Source organism: Macrotis lagotis, chromosome 1 (assembly GCF_037893015.1).
Source record: "Macrotis lagotis isolate mMagLag1 chromosome 1, bilby.v1.9.chrom.fasta, whole genome shotgun sequence".
Taxonomy (NCBI): Eukaryota; Metazoa; Chordata; class Mammalia; order Peramelemorphia; family Peramelidae; genus Macrotis; species Macrotis lagotis.
The window spans coordinates 665,242,080-665,264,851 of NC_133658.1; the positions used below are offsets into that span (position 1 = coordinate 665,242,080).

Sequence of the window (22,772 nt, forward strand, 5' to 3'; positions counted from 1 at the left end):
TACAATGTCTAATTCATTGTCACCACAAAAAGAACTGCTATAAATATTTATGTACATGTGGGTCATTTCCCCCTTTTTTATGATTTCTTCAGGGTACAGACCTACTACTGGTTTTGCTGCATCAAAGGGTATGCACAGTTTTATTGCTATTTGGGTATAGCTCCAAATTGTTCTCCATAAATATTGAATCAGTTCATAATTCCACCAACAATACATTAGTGTCTCAGTTTTCCCAAATCCCCTCCAACATTGATCAGTTTCCTCTTTATCATATTGATAGGTGTGAGGTGGTACTTCAGAGTCATTTTAATTTGCATTTCTCTAATTCATAATGATTTAGAACATTTGTTCATATGACTATAGATAACTTTAATTGTTTCATCTACAAACTTCCTGTTCATATTCTTTAGCCATTTATCAATTGAGGAATGACTTGTGTTCTTATAAATTTGACTCGCTTCTCTATATATTTTAGAAATGAACCTTTATCAGAAATGCTAGATGTACAACTTGGTTCCCAGATTTCTGAAATCCATCTATTATTGGTTGCATTGATTTTGTTTATTATGCTTTCCTTATTTCTGAGATAAGGATGTTTCATTTCATATCTAGCATTTTATATCAGAGATTAATGTTATGGCATGCTCTAATGCACCCTACAGGTTCAAGAGTTTTCCTCTTGAAAAGTAAGGAAAATATAACAGATGAGTCACTTTCAACACAGCCCAAGAAAAGCAGCACAGTCTCTCAGAATTCCCTAAACCATTTCACTTTTCCCACCAAAGAGAATAATAAGGATAGTAATAACATTTGTTCAGTTGTATTCAATTTTTCATGACTCCATTTAGGGTTTTCTTGGCAAAGATACTGGAGTGGTTTGCCATTTCCTTCTCCAGCTCATTTTATAGGAGTGGAAACTGAGGCAGATAGGGTTAAGTGACTTGCCCAACATCACACAGCTAGTTAAGTGTCTGAGGTCAGATTTGAACTCAGGGAGATGAGTCTTCCTAACTCTAAGACTGGCACTCTATGCACTGTGGTGCCATCTGGTTGCAGCACTAACAACAATGGCTAGCATTTATAGAGCAATTTTAGGTTTGCAAAGTGTTTTGTAAATACCTCAATTTATCCTTGCAACAATTCTGGGAGGTAGACCCTATCTTTATCCTCATTTTATAGATAAGGAAACTGAAGCAAACAGTTTAAGTGATTTGCTAGGATCACACACCAGTAAGAAAGTGTCCAAGGCTGGATTCAAACCTAGTTCTTTCTAACTCAAGGCCCAGTGCTCTTCCCATTGTGCCACCTAACTGCCTACAAATATTCTCATAATAAATATTGTCTATATTCTTTTCACTCTATCCATTCCTCCAAATTCTTCAAGCTGGTACATGGTGAAGAATTTCAAATAGTCAGTGCTAGGTAAATAGCTACAGAAATTCCCTGGAATCAAAGGAGTAGTTAAGTATAAAATAAATAACCCAGATCCAAAATTCTGTGATTCTATGATTCTAATGATATTCAGGAATAGGAGGCAGGATGACAGACCCAGAGGCGATTCTGAAGCTGCCAACAGAGCAGCTGGTGGAGCTCCCTGAGATGTTGCTGGCTGACTGTCTTTCACAGTTTGGCTCCTCTGACTGCAATGGGGGAGGAAGAAGAGGAGAAGGAGGAGGAGGAACCCAACTTGAAGGAGGACATGGCAGTGGACCTTCTCACTACCGTCTGTTTCTCTCCACTGATTACGTTGGCACTTGGATATAAAAATGTACGACTAAACCTATTTTTGGCTTAAACTTGTGTGAAAGAAACACATAACTTTTTTTTTTTTGGTAGAGTTGAAAACAGGGACAGATGCCTCAAAGCGTATGCATTTTATAAGAATTCCTACTCTTTGGTTCTGGATCTTTGGAAAGAAAATGAAGCAAGATATGTCAACACCCACCAAGTTTTTTGATGGGAAAATAATAGTGACAAAAACGACTAGGCTGCTTCAGTAGTAAAGAAAAGAAGTTAAGTGGAATTAAACTGGTGAAGAAGTTGAGATTTAAATAAGATAAACACCCTCATTTATTGGGGGGGGGAATCAAGTGTCGATATGATAAATATGTTCTTTTTTAACATTTCTTGGATGCCAAAAATTTTGTTGATGTGAATAACCTTGCAAAAGTAGTTTCAAACAGATGAACACATAGTAATTTTTCTAAGGTGTTGGGGAGTTTTAAAGTCACTTACATCATTTTTATGAAGAGTTAAAAAGAACAAAGTAGAAATTAGAAAACTGGAAAAATTTAAATGTCATACCAAAATGATAGCAAAGCCAATCCATTCCTGCAAGTGGTTATCCATACTTCAAATTTAATACTGTACAATCATTGAAAATGAGAAAGCAAAGTATTCAGAAGATAATGAGATCAGAGAGCAATCAACATAGACTTATAAAAGACAAATTATCCTTGAAAACTGTGCTTGTTTTTCAAACAACTCTATAGAATAATGAAAAAGATAAGGATAATGAAAAATTATTTCCATTATGTTTAAGGAAGTCCCATCTTGACTGGAAAGAATCTAATTTCCATTTGGATTGGATCCAAATGGATCCAAATGATCTACACTTATCTGAAGCATGAAAGATCCCCATAATGTTGACTGGCCTATACATGTAGGAGAACATAGGCAAGAATCCTATCTGAAAGTCATAGACAAATGGATAATAATCCACTTTTTCAGATGGTCACAGACTCATCTGAATATTTTTGATTCATCATTTACTATCAAATGCTAATTGTTTCTTAAAAAGTATTAGACCGGGGTGGCTAGGTGGCATAGTGGATAAAGCACCGGCCTTGGAGTCAGGAGTACCTGGGTTCAAATCCAGTCTCAGACACTTAATAATTACCTAGCTGTGTGGCCTTGGGCAAGCCACTTAACCTCATTTGCCTTGTAAAAACCTAAAAAAATTATTAGACCCTCATTCTGTTTCTTTATTTCCCATTTATATTGCTGGACCAATCCCCAGGTAACTCTTTCACCCCAGGGATAATAATACTGAGGGACAGGTTGCAATATATAGTACTTTTGAGCATGAACCCAAATGGGATATACTCCTCATTAATTATCAGTCCAAGTGAATTAGTTTTTCAAAAGGTATTTATTCATCAGGGACATATAAACAGTGCTACCAATAAGGTTTACTTCAAAATGTAAATTTGTCCTAACATGATTGGTATGTTAGGAAACAAATTGAGCATAATGTGAATTTTGAGTTACCTTGTTCATGATTTCTTTCTTAAGAAACAACAAGGATGCAGAAAACTTGACCTCTTCACAAAAATTCACAAGCTACAATGTTATCAACAAGTAAAGTCTGATCTTTGTCAAGGTAAATTGTCATATTTATTGCATAACTTCTGGGACAATAGAAATTGTAAGTGGAGGAAGGCTGGTTCTCATTACATACACATATATCTTCTGGCTTAGCTTTCAGACCCCAGGGTTTGAAGTTCTGGCCTGTTCAACTGGCATGAGACTTTGTCAGTTCAGCCCACTAGGAACCAGGGTATAGGCTGACCAATTACCTGAAGCAATAGGTAGCTTGAGGTTATGAATTTTAATTATATTTATATATTTCTTAAGCACTTGATATATAAAACAATTTTTAAAAATAGGTTTAGGGCAGCTGGGTGGCACAGTGGAAGAGTATCAGTCCTGAAGTAAGGAAGACCTGAGTTCAAATCTGCCCTTAGAAACTTAATAATTGCCTAGCTGTGTGACAAAGGGCAAATCACTTAACCCCATGGCCCTAAATAAATAAAATTTTTAAAAATTAGGTTTTAACTTTTTTTTTAAATTGACAAAATTTATTCTTTGATCTGCATTCATCAGTATCAGCTCTTTCTCTGGAGATGGACAGCATTTTTCATATAAGTTCTTCTGAATTGTCTTGGATCATTGTATTGCTTAGAATAGCTAAGTCATTCACAGTTCGTTATAATTCAATATTGCTTTTAATGTGAATACTGTTCTCATTTCACTTTGCATCAATTTGTGCAGGTTTTTCTTTTTCCTTTTTTTCTTTTTTATTTATTTTTCTTTTTTCCTTTTTTAAATTTATTTTTATTAAAGATATTATTTGAGTTTTACAATTTTCCCCCCAATCTTACTTCCCTCCACCACCACCCCCCTCCCACGGAAAGCACTCTGTCAGTCTTTACTTTGTTTCCATGTTGTATCTTGATCCAAACTGGGTGTGATAAGAGAGAAATCATATCCTTAAAGAAGAGATGAGAAATCTAAGAGGTAACAAGATCAGACAATGAGATATCTGGTTTTTTCTAAATTAAAGGGAATAGTCCTTCAACTTGTTCAAACTCCACAGCTCCTTATCTAGATATAGATGGCACTCTCCTTTGCAGACAGTCCAAAATTGTCGCAATGATGAAATGATCAAGTCCTTCAAGGTTGAACATCAACCCCATGTTGCTATTAAGGGTATACAGAGTTTTTCTGGTTCTGCTCATCTCACTCAGCATCAGTTCATGCAAATCCCTCCAGGCTTCCCTGAAATCCCATCCCTCTTGGTTTCTAATAGAACAATAGTGTTCCATGACATACATATACCACAGTTTGCTAAGCCATTCCCCAATTGAAGGACATTTACTTGATTTCCAATTCTTTGCCACCACAAACAGGGCTGCTATAAATATTTTTGTACAAGTAATGTTTTCACCCTTTTTCATCATCTCTTCAGGGTATAGACCCAGTAGTGGTATTGCTGGGTCAAAGGGTATGCACATTTTTGTTGCCCTTTGGGCTTAGTTCCAAATTTCTCTCCAGAAGGGTTGGATGAGTTCACAGCTCCACCAACAGTGTAATAGTGTCCCAGATTTCCCACAACCCTTCCAACAATAATCATTATCCTTCCTGGTCATATTGGCCAATCTGAGAGGTGGTACCACAGAGAAGCTTTAATTTGCATTTCTCTAATAATTAATGATTTAGAACATTTTTTCATATGGCTATGGATTGCTTTGATCTCCTCATTTGTAAATTGCCTTTGCATATCCTTTGACTATTTGTCAATTGGGGAATGGCTTTTTGTTTTAAAAATATGACTCAATTCTCTGTATATTTTAGAAATGAGTCCTTTGTCAGAATCATTAGTTGTAAAGATCGTTTCCCAATTTACTACATTTCTTTTGATCTTGGTTATAGAGGTTTTATCTGTGCAAAAGCTTTTGAATTTAATGTAATCGAAATCATCTAATTGGTTTTTGGTGATGTTCTCCAACTCTTCCTTAGTCATAAACTGCTCCCCTTTCCATAGATCTGACAGGTAAACTAGTCCTTGATCTTCTAATTTGCTTATAGTATTGTTTTTTATGTCTAAGTCCTGTAACCATTTGGATCTTATCTTGGTAAAGGGTGTGAGGTGTTGGTCTAATCTAAGTTTCTTCCATACTAACTTCCAATTATCCCAGCAGTTTTTATCAAAAGAGGGAGTTTTTATCCCAATGGCTGGACTCTTTGGGTTTATCAAACAATAGATTACTATAATCGTCTCCTGCTTTTACACCTAGTCTATTCCACTGGTCCACCACTCTATTTCTTAGCCAATACCAAATAGTTTTGATGACTGATACTCCATAATATAATTTTTAGATCAGGTAGGGCTAAGCCACCTTCTTTTGCACTTTTTTCATTAAGCTCCTGGCAATTCTTGACTTTTTATTTCTCCATATGAATTTACTTACAATTTTTTCTAACTCATTAAAGTAATTTTTTTGTAATTTTGATTGGTAGGGTACTAAACAGCTTAGCTTTGGTAGAATTGTCATTTTTATTATATTAGCTCTACCTATCCATGAGCAGTTGATATTTGCCCAGTTATTTAAATCTGATTTAATTTGTGTGAAAAGTGTTTTATAATTGTTTTCAAAAAGAGTCTGAGTCTGTCTTGGCAAATAGACTCCCAAATATTTTATATTGTCTGAGGTTACTTTGAATGGCATTTCTCTTTCTAGCTCTTCCTGCTGTATCTTGCTAGACATATATAGAAAAGTTGAGGATTTATGAGGATTTATTTTATAACCTGCAACTTTGCTAAAATTGTTAATTACTTCCAGTAGTTTTTTGGATGATTTCTTGGGATTCTCTAGGTAGACCATCATGTCGTCTGCAAAGAGTGAAAATTTTGTCTCTTCCTTCCCAGTTCTAATTCCTTCTATTTCTTTTTCTTCTCTAATTGCTGATGCTAAAATTTCTAATACAATATTGAATAGTAGTGGTGATAATGGGCACCCTTGTTTCACCCCTGATCTTATTGGAAATGCCTCTAGCCTCTCCCCATTGAATATAATCCTTGTTGATGGTTTCAGATAGATACTGCTAATTATTTTAAGGAACAGTTCATTTATTCCTACACTCTCTAGTGTTTTTAATAGGAATGCATGCTGTATTTTGCCAAAAGCTTTTTCTACCATCTATTGATATGATCATATGAATTCTGATAGGTTTGTTATTGATATAATTGAGTATACTAACAGTTTTCCTAATATTGAACCAACCCTGCATTCCTGGAATAAATCCTGCTTGATCATAATGTATTATCCTACTTATAACTTGTTGTAATCGTTTTGCTAAGATTTTATTTAAGATTTTTGCTTCTATATTCATCAGGGAAATAGGTCTATAATTTTCTTTCTATGTTTTAATTCTTCCTGGTTTAGGTAACAGCACCATATTGGTTTCATAGAAAGAATAGGCAGAGTTCTATCTTTCCCTATTATTCCAAAGAGTTTATATAGAATTGGAACTAATTGTTCCTTAAATGTTTCGTAGAATTCACTTGTGAATCCATCAGGCCCTGGAGATTTTTTTTTAGGGAGTTCAAAGATGGCTTGTTGAATTTCTTTTTCTGAGATAGTGTTGTTTAGATATTTAATCTCTTCTTCATTTAACATGGGCAACTTATATTTTTGTAAATATTCATCCATTTCACTTAGATTATCAAATTTATTGGCATAGAGTTGGGCAAATTAATTTTAAATTATTATTTTAATTTTCACCTTTTTCATTTATGATATTAGCAATTTGGTTTTCTTCTTTCTTTTTTAAAATCAAATTGACCAGAGGTTTATCAATTTTATTGGTTTTTTCATAATACAAGCTTTTGGTTTTATTTATTGATTGAATAGTTTTTTTGCTTTTGATTTTATTAATTTCTCCTTTAATTTTTAGAATTTCTAATTGGGTATTTAATTGAGGATTTTTGATTTGTTCTTTCTCTAATTTTTTTAGTTGCATGTTTAGTTCATTGATTTCCTCTTTTTCCGATTTATTCATGTAAGCATTTAGAGCTATAATATATCCCCTGAGAGTCGCTTTGAATGAATCCCATGTTGTTTTATTATTATCATTATCTAGGATAAAATGGTTACTTCTTTCTATAATTTGTTTTTTGGTCCACTCATTTTTTAAAATGAGGTTATCAGTTTCCAATTTGTTCTGGGTTTATATCTCCTTGGCCCAGTATTGCATATGATTTTTATTGCATTGTGATCTGAGAAAGATGTATTCACTATTTCTGCCTTTCTGCAGTTGATCATTAGGTTTTTATGTCCTAGTACATGGTCAATTTTTGTATAAGTTCCATGTACTGCAGAGTAAAAAGGTATATTCCTTTCTATCCCTGTTCAGTTTCCTCCATAAGTCTACCATATCTAATTTTTCTAACAATCTATTTATTTCCTTAACTTCTTTCTTGTTTATTTTATGGTTCAATTTATGTAGATCTGAGAGGGGGAGGTTGAGGTCTCCCACTAGTAGAATTTTGCTGTCTATGTCTTCCTGTAGTTCTTTCAGCTTCTCCTCTAAGAATTTGTGTGCTGTCCCACTGGGTACATATATATTCAGTATTGAAATGACTTTATTCTCTATGGTACCTTTCAGGAGGATAAAGTTTCCTTCCTTATCTCTTTTAATGCTATCTATTTTTGCTGCTGCTTTGTCTGAGATAATGATTGCTACCCCTGCATTTTTTACTTCAGCTGAAGCAAAATATATTTTGCTCCAACCTTTTACCTTTACTCTATATGTATCCCTCTGCTTCAAAGATTTTCTTGTAAGCAACATAGTATAGGATTCTGGTTTTTTAATCCACTCTGCTATTTGTTTACGTTTTAAGGGAGAGTTCATCCCATTCACATTCAAAGTTATGATTACTAATTCTTTATTGCCTTCTGTGCTATCTTCCCTCTGTTAGGTTTTAACTTTTTTATAGCATAGATTTTTTTTTCAAGGCAATGGGATTAAGTGAAACATAGCTAGACAGTCAGCTATCTGAGGCTAGATTTGAACTTAGATCTTCTTGACCCCAGGGCAGGTGGTGCTCTATCTATTGTACTACCTAGCTACCCCATACTGATGAAGTTTTTGAGTGATGTATCTTAACCCAAATATTCCCTTAAGATCTATTGGTTTTATTGCTTGATTTTATTAGAACTGATTATAAATGAAGAACAGCTGTTAAAGAAATTTCTCCACAAAAAAGGTAGCACTTTTCTCTTGCCTGGTAGAGTGGACTTAATCTTAAAGGGGATACATATCTGGAGGCTAAACTCATAGCTCCGAGTTGTTAGAAATCCTTATCTCTCTTCATGAAAGTCTTATGAATTACCTCTTTGATAATTTCCTAGGGACAAGGCCTTTGAAGAGTCCTGAAACTGCCTTTCCTTAATGTGTCTAGTTTGATCTAGTGTCTCTGAATTTATGATACAAGAGTTGCTGTCAGCCTCTATCTTTCTGGGAATACTTCTGCCTCTGGTGGACACTACTATGGATTTCTGGGCAGTTGTGGGACCTCTGATGGTTCTGATGGATCTCCTGAACTCAAATGGTCAACTAGAGAGGGAGTATAAGATAGTTATTTCTCCAACTGATTCCCTCTCATAAATTAGGTTGGAGTTTATAATCCTGCTGTTGGAATTTGTGATGCTTGAATTGACTTGCTGTATACATAGGTCTAAAGGTATGTCTATCTTTTTTTTCAGTCAGTCACAAGATTTTTTCCTTTATGACATTATTTGTCTTTATCCAATGATCAAAAATACTTCACTCCTTTCAAACTGATTATGTATCTAGTTGATACCTTTGATTGATTCAATGGAGAAATATGATCCTTCTGTTTACATTAATTAGGATGAATTTTCTAAAAGAATTGTGACAATAAGAAATTTAGCTTACAAAATTAAAATATATTCAATTAAGGATTAGTCTATAAAATAAGGGCATTATAGTGTAGGAAAAATAATAAAGTAGCATTACAAAGCCAATAGAACTTGAAGAGAAATAATAGGTATAGGAATAGTTGACCCACTTTCAGACTTTACTATCATTATCAGTAAAACAAGGTAGTAGAATCTTATTGTTTTTAGCTTTGATAATTTTCTTTGTTATATGGCATTCACCAAAGTTTTATATCCTAATCCATCTAAAAGTAATATTTTGAACATTCAGGCTTTAGATATTTTTATTATTTCATTGCTTTCCTGGCAAGTAAGAAAACAATTAAGAAAGATTAAGGTGCATATTTCAATATTCTACCAATTTTATCCTCCAAGAAGTGTTAGCTATGTAATTCCCACTGCTATCAGTACCAGTCACATAGTGTGATGCTGACCATCTGTTTAAAGAAAGTATTGCAGACACACTTGGGAAATCCAAAGTGATGGGAATTCAAAACTATCATTGGTTAGAGAGACACCATCAGTCCAAGAAGACACTACTTTGGCTTGGTTGTCTTCCTTAGAGAGACCATCTGGGTTCCACGCCTACCCATACCATAGACTGTCTGTGTGATAATAACGCAGCTCTTGGCTTTGTCTGACCTATCATTTTAAAGTACAGTTAAGATAATGCCTACCGCCCACAAGGGTTTTGTGAGAATTGTTGAGGCAACAGATATAATACATACCAAACATTGCAAAGATGAAAGGGTGCTGTGTCACTGCCCCAAAGCATTCTACACCCACAGGTATGTATTTCTGAGTGTTCTTAATATAGTAAACTAAAAGGGCTTTCCTTAGGTTAAATTTAAGTTTTTGATTTTATTGGACCTTTTCAACAATAGTTTATCAAACACCTATTATGCTCTATGAGTCTGGAGATGCAAATACAAAAAAAAATGAAATAATCACGGTTCTCAAAGGAGCTAATATATACTGGGAGAATGGATAAATACATAAATGTGAAAAGATATACATAGACATGCACACACACATATAAATACAAATAAATATAGCAGAGTTAAGTAAAAGATAGGGAAAGAGGACACTAACAGTTGTGATCAGAAAAGTCTTCATGAAAAAGGTACATCCATAAGGAAGAAAATGATTCAGTGAAAAAGAGGTAAGGACAAAGCGCATTATAGACATAAGGAATGGGAAGTGCAAAAGTATGGAGAGTCATTGGTGAAGAAAATATCTATTTAAAAGAATAGTGGAATATATTGAGAATAATAATCTATAATGAAATGGGAAAGGAAGCACTTCCAAAACCAAAGAGAGAAGTTATTCTGGAGATGATAGAGAACCACTGGAGTAGACTAAGTAAGGATGTTATGGCCAGAGCTACACTTAAGGAAAATCACTCTGACAATTATATAGGTAGGAAGAAGATCAATTAAGAGGCTTTGCAATAGCCAAGGGGAGAAATGATAGTTCTATAAGTAAAAAAGAAGGGGTCAGAATCCTGAAATGTGGAGTTAAAAATATCAAGGCCTGACAGTGAGCTCTTTTGTGGTGCTTAAGAATTGGAAATTGAGAGTATACCCATCAATTGAGGAACAGCTAAACAATCTGTTTTGTGATTGTGATTGAATATTATTGTGCTATAAGAATGACAAGTAAGATGATTTCAGAAAACCTTGGAAAGATTTATATGAAATTATACAAAGTGAAATGAGCAGAACCAGGAGAACATCATACACATTAACAATATTGGATGATGAACTGTAACTATTTTCAGCAATACAGTGATCCAAGAAATCCCAAAGGACTATTGATGAAGCATACTATCTATACTGAAAAATACTATTCATTCACATTCATATCCATCAATATCTATTAGATTACAAAATTAAATCATTATCATTATTTGTTTTAAATGCTTTATGCTTTTCAAAATTTTTTTTGCAAGGCACTGGGGTTAAGTGACTTGCCCAAGGTCACACAACTAAATAAGTATTGAGTGCCTGAGATGGATTTGAACTCAGGTCCTCCCGACTCCAGGGCTGGTGCTCTATTTACTGTGCCACTGTTTTTGTACTTTAGTAAGAAAAATATATTTTACAATAAAAACCAAGAAGATAAAGTACTTTTCAGTTCCTACAGGCAGCACCAGGGACTGGATATGGTATTAGCTTACTTAAAATGGAGTTATAAAACAGACCTAGAAACAGAAATTGTTCTGAGATACTGGATTCTCTTCCATTTTGGCCAGAACATAGAGGAGGAAGGATCCCAGAGCTAGGTGGGTAATAGATCTGCAGCCAAATTTAATATTCCAGACTCCAGGCCTTCTCTTTACCTGCATTACCTGTCTGCAGAGGAGTAACAAACTATCTACTTGAAAATCTGAAAAAAAAATGATCTAGTTAAAGAAATGATGAAACCAAAATAGCCATGCTAAGGAGGTCAAACTTGACACATTAAAAAATGGTCTTTGTGCTGAAAACTATTTGAAAATCAAATCAGAAAATGCAGGTTAAAAACAGTAAGAATAATGCTGATGGGGGGCAGCTAGGTGGCACAGTGGATAGAATACCAGCCTTGGAGTCAGGAGTACCTGGGTTCAAATCCGACCTCAGACGCTTAATAATTACCTAGCCATGTGGCCTTGGGCAAGCCACTTAACCCCATTGCCTTGAAAAATCTAAAAAAAATGTTTATTAAGAATAATGCTGATGAAAATGGGAAAATATTGTATCATACAAGACATACAAGCTATATATATGTATATATATATATATATATATATATATAAAACCTTGTGAGTTGTCTCCAAACATTTAGAGATCTGTCATATGTGAGAAGGAATAAATTTGCTCTACTTGGCCACAGAAGACAAAACTGGAAGCATTGGGAGGGCAGTGGCAAAGAAACAAATTTAGATTTGGTGTAAGGAAAAAGAAAACTTGTCAATACCCAAAGGAAGAATGGGCTTCCTCTTTAGAAGGTAAGCAATCTGCAAGCTGAGGCTAGAGGATAACTTACTAAGTAGAATTTGGAGGGGATTCTTCTTTCAGATAAGAGTTAGATGCTTGGTCTCTGAGGTCCCTTGAACACAGTGATACTATGATCAAACATTAAAAGTGTGTCACTTAAATGACTGTACTTTTCATTTCTTTCACATGGGCAAAGTCAATTTTTTTCTTTTCACTATATCAGCTCTCCAGTATCTATAATTAACATTAAGGTTAACAAACTGTTGGGGACAAATGTCTGAAATAACTGGTTCTGCTACTGACTGCTTGTTAATGAAAGTCATTTATCATCTCTGGATCCCAAATTCTCAGTGTATGAAATGAGCGGATTCAACAAGATTACCTCTAAAGTCAATTCCAGCTGTAAATCCTGTGAAGGTAAATAAATTCACTCCAAGCCACATGAGAACTCAGTAGAAGAGATGAGTAAGAAGATAAATAGAGGGATGCAAAGGACCATAATTGACTTAGATTCGATGAAGATCTTTAACTTGGAAAGTTTTGAACAAAGTCAGAAGCATGTTCTATTTCAACACAGTGACCTGCATGTACAGTGCGATAGCACATCTGCAAAGAATGTTACATCATCATGAAGGACACAGTTCTATTTCATTTAAATGCTTGATAATAAAGTTAATGTCAGGATTCTCAGATGATATAAAGGAAAAGGATGGTAACTGAAATAACCATACTAAGGGAGTCAAAATTGACACATTAAGAAAATGCTCTTTGTGCTGAAAACTATTTGAAAATTAAATCTGAAAATGCAGTTTAAATGCTTAAAAGTAAGAATAATGCTGATGAAAACGAAAAATATCATATCACAGTTATGCAAACCACCACATTTCCACATACAAGACATACAAGAACTGAGAAAGATGACACAAAGGAAATATTGAAAGTGTCTTTTTTCTTTTCAGTTACAATTTTAATGTATAGTTCAAAAATTTGCATTTGTGGGGCACACTCTGAGTAAATTTTCCCAAAGATATATACTTTTGCCCTATTGATGTAAAGATTAATAAAACAGTATAATGATTGTAAAGGAAGGCAGATTGAAATTAATTTTATGTATAGCAAAAACCTTCAAAAATAAATATTTCATTGGTGCTTTTTAATTTTTATCTTTATGTTGCTTTTCCAATTAATTCTCCACACTTTCTCCGATAACAAAGTTTGTTGTTGTTCTGTCTTTAAGACCCCATTTGAGATTTTCTTGACAAATAGTTTGCCATTTCCTTTTCCTCATTTTACAAATGAGAATACAGAGACAAACAGGGTTCAGTGACTTGCTCAGGGTCACATAGTTAGTTGTGTCTGAGGTCAGATTTAAGCGCAGGAAAATGAATCTTTCTACTTTCAGATCCAGTGCTTTATCCACTTTATCACTTACTTGCTTCATAGCAATGAATATTTAAACAACATTTAAAATATATTGGTAACATCTGGCAAAACAAGCCTTGTTCTTCACCTCCCATAGCCTGTCACCTCCAGTTAATTAATCATTAAACATTTATTAAGTACCTATTATGTGCTAAATGATAGTAATAACAAAAAAGAGATCTCTGCCCTCAAGGAACTTACAATCTAAATGGAGATGACAACATGCAAAACAAGTAAATGCAAAGCAAATTATATACACAATAGGAAATAAATAACAGAGAGAAGGCATTAGAGTTAAGAGGGGTTGGGAAAGTCTTCCTAGAAAAGATGAGATTTTGGTTGGTATTTAAGAGAAGCCAGGGAAGTCAGGAGATGAAATTGAAAAGAGAGAGCAATTCCAGGCATGGATAGAGTCAGAGAGAATATCTGAAGCTAAGAGATGGAATGTCTTTTTTGTTTTTGATTTTTACAAGGTAACGGGGTTAAGGTCATGCAGCTAGGTAATTATTAAGTGTCTGAGGTCACATATGAACTCAGGTCCTCCTGACTCCAGGGCCAGTGCTCTGTCCACTTCACCACCTAGCTGCCTCAAGATGCAGTGTCTTTGTGGACCAGTCAAGAGACCAGTGTCACTGGATCAAAGAGTGCCTATTGGGAAGTTAGGGATAAGAAGATTGGAAAGGTAGGAGAGGGCAAGATTATCAAGGGCTTTGAATGCCAAACACAGATCCTGAAGGTAATAGGGAGCCACTGTAGTTTATTGAGTAGGGGAGTGACATGGCCAGACCTGTGACTTAGGAAAATCACTTTGGTGACTGAAGGATCAATTAGATTGGGGAGAGACTTAAGACAAGAGAACCATCATTAGCTTATAGTCAGCACCTAATAAATGTTTGTTCCTCTCCTCCATGAACCCAGCCAAGAAAAAGTAAAGAGCTGAAAGGGATAGAGCCCATAGCTTATACCCAGGAAGACCAAGTTTCAAGTCTTGATTAGGTACTAGCTGTGGTACTCTAGGCAAACACATAGCTTCTCACCCTCAGTTTCCTCATCCTTAAAGTGGGGGTGATAATAATACCTACCTCACAGGATGACTGAATATCACATTTAATAAAATTATATAATTAATTTTTATATTTATTTATTTACATATTTAATAATATATAAAGGGCTTTGCAAACCCTAAAGCTCCATATGTATGTGAACTTTATTAGGTAAAACAATTTTCAATCTAGCATATTGAATCCAATATTCCTTTATTCTTCATAAGGAGGAGGTGTCTCTACCAGTTGATTTAATTCATATTGGGAGCACCCAAAGGAGAAACAACTTCCATAGGTATAGTAGATGTACAATTCTTCTGTAACTTAAAGGCATAGAGTTGCCTATGGCCATTGTCCATGGTCATCCAGCTGGTGTGGGCCAGAGAAAGGACTTGAATTCAAGTGTTCTAACCCCAGAGTTGACTCTCTAACTCCTCTGCCATCATTTCTCTCCATAGATTGTTATGATAGCAGTTTTCCAATTATATATATATAATAGTAATATATACCCATCTTTTTTTTAGGTTTTTGCAAGGCAAATGGGGTTAAGTGGCTTGCCCAAGGCCACACAGCTAGGTAGTTATTAAGTGTCTGAGACTGGATTTGAACCCAGGTACTCCTGACTCCAGGGCTGGTGCTTTATCCACTACACCACCTAGTCGCCCCCTACCCATCATTTTTTTTGCAAGGCTCTGAATTCTACAATTCCTCCCTTCCCTCTCCCCCCGCCCCAAGGCTGTCTGATAGTCTCTATATTGTTTCCTTGCCATACATTGAATGTTATGAGTAAACATAAGAATAAACATAGACCCCCCTCCCCCCGAAGATGAGAACCCTCAAGAAGAGAGAGAGAGAGAGAGAGAGAGAGAGAGAGAGAGAGAGAGAGAGAAATTGTACTTTAGTCTGTGTTCAGATTCCAATGGCTCTGTCTCTAGGGTGAGTGCTTTCTTTATCATAAGTCCACCAGAGAAGTTGCTTCAATATTTTTCCTCAGTTGCTATTACTAGCTGTACCTCCATTCTATTTCTCCCCACTCTCATTTATTCTATTCTCTCTCTCCTTTCATCCTGGCCCTGTCCAAAAGTGTGTTGAATCAATAGCAGTTATTTTTAGTCCAAATCCTGCACCAACCAATTAATCAAAAACATTTGTTTTAATGTTTATTTATTTATTTTTTCCAACTACATGCAATGGTAGTTTCCAACAATCTGCAAACATTTATGAAGGGTCAGTTATATGCTAGGAAGTATACAAACATGGAATACAAAATAAAACAATTCCTACATCCAAAGGGTTCCCATCCTATCGAGGGAGATTGCATACAAAAATATGATTTTGTGTAAATTATATATAAAATAAATTAAAGGTAGCTTTGAAAAGGAGAATATCAGCATCTGGGGTAGAGGGATACCAGAAAAGGCTTTATATCAGAGTTTGGGGAGCTCTCTGTTGGTCTGGTGTTGCCAAGGCTACCGGGGAGGCAGGGGTGTGGTAGGGAAGGGAATGGAGGGGACTCAAAATTCAATAAATCTTGTAGTTTTTTTAGGGGTGAATTAATTAAAGTTTATCCGGTTATGGCCTGTGAATGATGTTAGAAATATCCAAATGTCCCTTGGCAGAAAAAAAGTTTTCTTCCCTGCTTTATATGGTGGAATGTGATGCTTGAGCTGAGTCCCAAACGACACAAATGTGTTGCAAAAAGCAAAGATAAAAAGGGGGAGCATATCAGGGACAGTGTATGCGAAGTCATGGACATGAAAGATGGAGTGTCTTGTGAGAGGAACAGTAAGGTCTATTTGACTGGACCTAGAATAAGGGAACAAAAGTAATATATAACAGAACTGGAGAGTTGGTCAATGCCATATTCCAAAGGGGTGTAAATGTCCTCCAGAAGGTTTATATATTCCCATAGAAATAATAGAGAACCACAGGAGTTTATGTGGGGGGAGAACCAAGGTCAAATCAGGTATGTGTAAGACTGGAAGGAAGAATGACTTTAAGTGAAGGAGGGAGATCAATTAATAGGCTATTGAAATTGTTCAGATGGGAAATGATGAAGCCAAACTAACAGTATGGCTTTATGAGCACTGACAAGGTGATGGATGTAAGAAGTTGACCTATACCCATCACAAAATCATAGGACTGACTCCTAATTTCCCTCGACCAAAAATGAACTGATTTCTAGTTACTAGTGGGAAGCAGCATGATGCAAAGACAACTCTCCCAGAGTTATTTTAAGATAACTTCCCATACCCACAAAATATTGACTTCAATGGTAGGGTCAGTACTCAGTGGATACTAAGGGTCAATTAAAATGAATAATAAGTCCATGTAAGTACATGTCCCAGTTAAGTCAATAACAAAAAGAAAAACCATATATACACACACACACACATATACACATATGGTATATATATATATATATTATAGAACATATACATATATAATTTATAGAAATATGAATATACTGGAATATAATGATACTATAACAAAAAGCAACAACAGCAATGACCTGATTAATGTAAGAAGTTTGTAAAGGCTTACATGAAGTGGTGAAAAGTCAGCATAATCAGGAAAACAATACCCAATAACCTCAGCATTGTAAATGGAAAGAACAGCAGCAGCAGAAACAGCAACAACAAAACAATTGAAACTAATTGAATTCTGTGAAATTATCATGACCAAGTTTAACCCCAAAAAAAGAGATATGAGAAAATACCCCACTCCTTCCCCTTCTTCCACTTTCTTGCATGAGAAGAATCCCGTGGAGAAGGATGTGGTATATAATGACTGACTTTTTTCATGTTTCATTTTGTGGAATCTTTTTTTTCTTTTTTCCATTCTTCTTATTTTCTGATAGTGATAGTTCTCTGGGAAGGAGGAAAAGGGAAATACAATGGGAAATATAGATGATGTAAAAACAAAAGATGGAAGTAACATTTATTGTTTTTAAAATGCATTACTAAACACTTATTATATTCAGAAGATAATAAGCTACTCAAACAAATATAAGGGTAGGATAGGAACTTGACTTGTGATTTCACTGGTTTAGGAAACTCTCAAGTGAAAAAAACTCTCTCAACTGCAATGTAGAGTGCCATCTTCTCCCACATATATCTATATCTTTAGACCAAGTATATATGTCTACATTTGTATTTATATGTATATATATGCACACATATACACACATACATATATATCATATATATATATACATATACATAAATATATGGGGTCAGTCCTATGTATCAGACAGAGTATTTAAATTAGAATCAAAATCTCTGGGTTTGAAAAACCACTTCTCACTTCTAGCTCCCACTGCTAATATTACTATGAGTAAGTCATTTAACCTTTCAAAACTTTGATTCATAAAATGGGGATAACAATTCCCAAAGAAACTGTCTTTTAAAGTTAACATTAGGATCAAACAGCATCATTTCTGTAAAGTCCTTTGCAAATTTTAAAGCATGATGTATATATACATATATTTTGTATTTTTAAATTTTATATAATGCTGAGTATATTTAGATACTTTTCTCTCCCCCATGTGGAGGGAAAGTGTTAATAACTGATGGGGTCAAGAAACCCTTCCTTAGCCTGGAATAGTGATAGGAATTCCAAGAGACAGAAATTAGGGTGGGATTTTTCAAGTGTATGCAAAGAGATAAAATAACGGACACAGTGGAACTCTAGGCCATTTTGACTAGAATGGGGCAGATGAACAAAAAAGCATATGGTTATGAATCTGAAGGATTTTAAGAGGAAAAAAATCTAACCATATAATAATCCCACTATTAAGAAAAGGATGAATTTCTAACTTTTTAAGTGGTTAAGAAGGCCACCATGCTATAAGTGACAAACTGTGAAGACTAAGAATACTATGCAAATTTACTGTGCAAATCAATGAAAATTAGTACCAAACAAAGTTCATCTGAAAGTAAGAATAATGTAAAAACAAAATCTGTCAGTCAGTCAATAAGTTATTCCCAGGACCCATGGGGCAGCTTCTGGGAAACCAAAGTCTTTGGGTTCCAGAGATACCGTGGTTGAAGGTGGAAAGTCTAAGAAAAAAGGCCATCCTAATGACCAGAGACAAGTTTGGATGAACAGGTTGTAGTATTCTGTCATCAGATATCACACGTTGGTGCCTACCTGGCATTGATGTGTGCCTCACTGATACAGGAAGACAAGAAACCAATTCAGAGGCCAAGAGACTCCGATCATCAATTGGCTTGGTTCTTATCAAATCAGGTCATGGGGTGGAATAGTTCTGGATAAGGTGAGTGGGAAGGATTTCTTTATACAACATACCCCTTACTATAATAAACTTAATGTGCAAGTCATGCCACTATTACTTTGGTTGATGTGAGCTTTAAAACTGAAAGACAAATATTATTATATCATAATAAGAAAGACTGCATGAAAACTGCAAACAAACAAGGATAAATTGGAGATAATCAGCACAGGGAAGCCACTAACCTTAGGGGGACCAGGTTGGAATTCTTAGAAAAGGTAGGAACCTGTTTCATGTGTGATCACCTCTTTTATTATACTAAGTTTTATTCCATAATTTTATAATAAATTTCATAAAAAAAAGAAGAAAAAAGAAGGAGAAGAAGGAAGGAAGGAAGGAAGGAAGGAAGGAAGTCTGGGGAGCTATGTGAATTATGTTGGAAAGGCCTCTAACATTTTTTTCCATTACATATAATGTCTGGTCTTGGTTTTAGATGGCTTTTATTTCCCTCTTTGAAACTTTGCTAAAGGCAAAAATAGAGGAGAGGAACATAGATACAGTCCCACCAGGAATTCCAGTTATTCAAGACATCCAAAAAGTGGAAATTCTAGACTGGGGAAAGAGAGAGCAAGAAAAGGTGGAAAGGGGTTACTTTACTTCATAATGATCTTGTTACTCTGGGGAGAAGGAAGACTTAAGCCTGGGGTGGTGAAGCAGGAGGTAAGGAAAGATAACACAACAAGAACAATGCTAACCATAAATCTTGGATTGCTGAGAAATGTATGTAGAAAGATAAAGGTTCTGGTGGGAGGGCTGGGAATGTTAGGGATCTGGCTTATCTAGGAACCTTCTTGTCCTTTCTGAACCTCCATTTTACCCCTACTTCTGATATACTCAAATGCCTTCAGGAACCCTCAAATTACTAAAATTTTCAGGCCCATCTTAAAGACTAGGAGAAAACCACTTAGTCATCTATTTCTGCACCCACCTGCTTTCATTTGCTTTCATCATATAATTTGAGATAAGACTTAAAATGCAAATTACTTGGCTTAGCTATCACATTGGTGCTAAGTGAGCTTAGGTCAAAGTGTAAGTACAGATATCTAATCTTTCCTGTTTTGATCAAGGTATTGGGGGGGGGGGGAGTTAAGAGAGGAAACACTAACATTCTGCAAAGAGAGACCAACTTTGAAGATTTCGAAATGCTTCATTCTGATGCCTCAGCTCATTTGTATCTATAAGACAGAGAATGCATGCGATAATACTAGGGTTCTTAAAGTGTGGTAGCATCCCTGAGTATTCCCAAGATCCTCAGAAGTCAAAACTTTTTTCCTAAAACATTAACACATCATTTGCCTATCATATATTTTAAAATTACATTATATTAAATTAAAATACCTTTTCCTAGATTTTCTTTATATACTACACAACAACAGATTACAACAGAAGCTGTTATAGAAATTCACCTTTTTTTTTATTAAACCAGACATAAAGAGATTTGCAAAAGTATGAAAAATAATGCCAATCTTCTCATTTTATTTTTTATTTTGGAAGTTTTTTATTCACAAAAATATTTATTCATAATTTTATTCATAAGTTTTTATGTTAACATATGATGAGTTTGTTATTTTTGACTAAATTAATTCATATTTTAAAAATCTATCCATTTAAATTTTTTTTTTTAGGTTTTTGCAAGGCAAATGGGGTTAACCGGCTTGCCCAAGGTCACACAGCTAGGTAAATATGTCTGAGGTCACATTTGAACTCAGGTCCTCCTGAATCCAGGGCCAGTGCTCTATCCACTGCACTAACTAGCCCCCTTTAAATTTCTAATACACTACATTTTGATAACTATAATTTTAAAATCCAATGTCTGACCAGAAATTATGCTTTCAAAAACATTTCTTTCTCTGAAACATTATTTATTACTGGCATAAATGGAGTGCCCAGAAGTCAAATTAGAGTTACAAGGTATCTTAGCTATAACTGAGAAAACTAAGGTCCATCTAGATTATTTAATAGAGTCAATACAAGGGCTTTTAACTCCTAAAACCAAAATATCTAAGAGCTTATGATTCAAAATATCACTGAATAGAAACGAAAATGCACAGCTGGGGGCAGAAAGAAAAAGGGGTTTAGTTAGTGCCTAGTGCCTAGTGTCTAGTGTCTAGTGTCTAGTGACTAGAAGGAAGAGCTGGATTCAAATCCTACTTTACTAGCTGTGTGACCTTGGGTATGTCGTTTTACCTTTGTCTGTCTCAGTTTTCTCATCTGTAGGGCTAGCATCTTATCCTCTAACATCCCTTATTGCACTAACCATATGATTCTATGACAAGGCAACTGCTAAAATAATTGAAGGCAGGGTCTGGAAATCAGGAAAATCAGACCTGAAGAAATTCAAACAGGTACAAATTTGTCCTCTTCAAGGGATCAGAGTACATGGACTTAGGCAGAGGAAAAGAAAAAAAGAAATATTTATTTAGTATCTACTATATGCATTACAAATATTATTTCATTTGATCTTCACAATAACCCTATGAGGTAGGTACTTATTATTTTCATTTTAGAGTTTAGGAAACTGAGGCAGGCGGAAGTTAAGTGACTTGGCCAAGATCACACAGTGGTTGCCTGAGGGAAGAAAGAATAGAGGAGGAAGAACAATAACTTGTAATCTATCCTGCCTTAATCATTCTAAAATAGTCACTAAATCAGGATTATAAATAGGCTTCAAGTTTTGGGGGGTTTTTTGGGGGGGTTGGTATTTAATTGCTTTTCTCCCAATTCTAAACATCCCTATCCTTTTGAAGCTGATTGAAAGAAAAGTCTTTTTTAGGTTCTTTTTTTTTGCAAGGCAATGGGGTTAAGTGACTTGCCCAAAGTCACACAGCTAGGTAATTATTAAGTGTCTGAGGCTGGATTTGAAGTCAAATCCTCCTGACTCCAGGGCTGGTGCTCTATCCACTGTGTCACTTAGCCACTCCTGAAAGGAAAGTCTTTTAATCAAAACCTTTCAAATCACAATTTGAGATAAAAGCAAATGCTGGTTGATGTAATGCATTGAAATTCATTCACACTAAAGAATATATCAGCAAAATAACATAATATAAAGTATAAAGGACACTCAGCGCTGTAACTATTTGAGGAACTGCAGAATGAATTTAGGCATCAGTGGATTGATTCATGAGGGTTTGGGTAGCATTGCTTTGATAATCACACTGTCATTGGAAGTTCTCCCTACTAAACTACTGATGAAGATGTTTATCTTCTGTTGTTAAAGAAAACTACAACATCTGGGAGGTGATGCCATGACAAGTACATGAATTGGATTAGAGTGAGGGGGCGCTGTGCTAAGTCACCAACTTCACTTTTTCCTCCAGAGCCATCTGTGACCAGTGGCCAGATATGGATCAGTATGACTGGAGGTGGTCCTGGATATGAGGAAATAAGCGTAAGTGACTTACTCAAAGTCACACAGCTAATAAGTTCAAGTGTCTGAGACTGGATTTGAACTCTTGTCCTCTTGACTCAAAGGCCCGTGTTCTATCCTCTGTGTCACTTACTATCACTACTCATGAGTGAAGTCCTCACCATCCTTTCCCTCTTCTTAGGTCAGGTTTGAGTTTTGTTTTGTTTTTTAAGTTTTAACTAGAAAAATTGTAGAAACGACAAACCACCCAAGTCCCTCAGAATAAATTATTTGGAATAAAAGTTATCATTTACTTACAAAAGGGACAGAAAGCAGGCCTTGGAATCTCCACTGAATATGGTCCCTGGTGATTTCAGGAAACTTGTGATAGCTAGATTTTCCTCTCTACTTTGCTTCTTTTATCTCAAACCCAAAGGCCAAATC

At 35.3% G+C, this 22,772-nt stretch overlaps 1 protein-coding gene across 1 annotated transcript in view; it reads left to right on the forward strand.

Moving 5' to 3' along the window:
• Positions 1–1,539: 1,539 nt before the first annotated feature.
• NEMP2 (nuclear envelope integral membrane protein 2) overlaps positions 1,540–22,772 on the forward strand; it is a 143,619-nt gene continuing 122,386 nt past the window's right edge. Inside the window, exon 1 of the mRNA XM_074212544.1 lies at positions 1,540–1,723. Coding sequence (XP_074068645.1) covers positions 1,540–1,723 — 184 coding nt within the window. The remainder of the gene's footprint in view (positions 1,724–22,772) is intronic.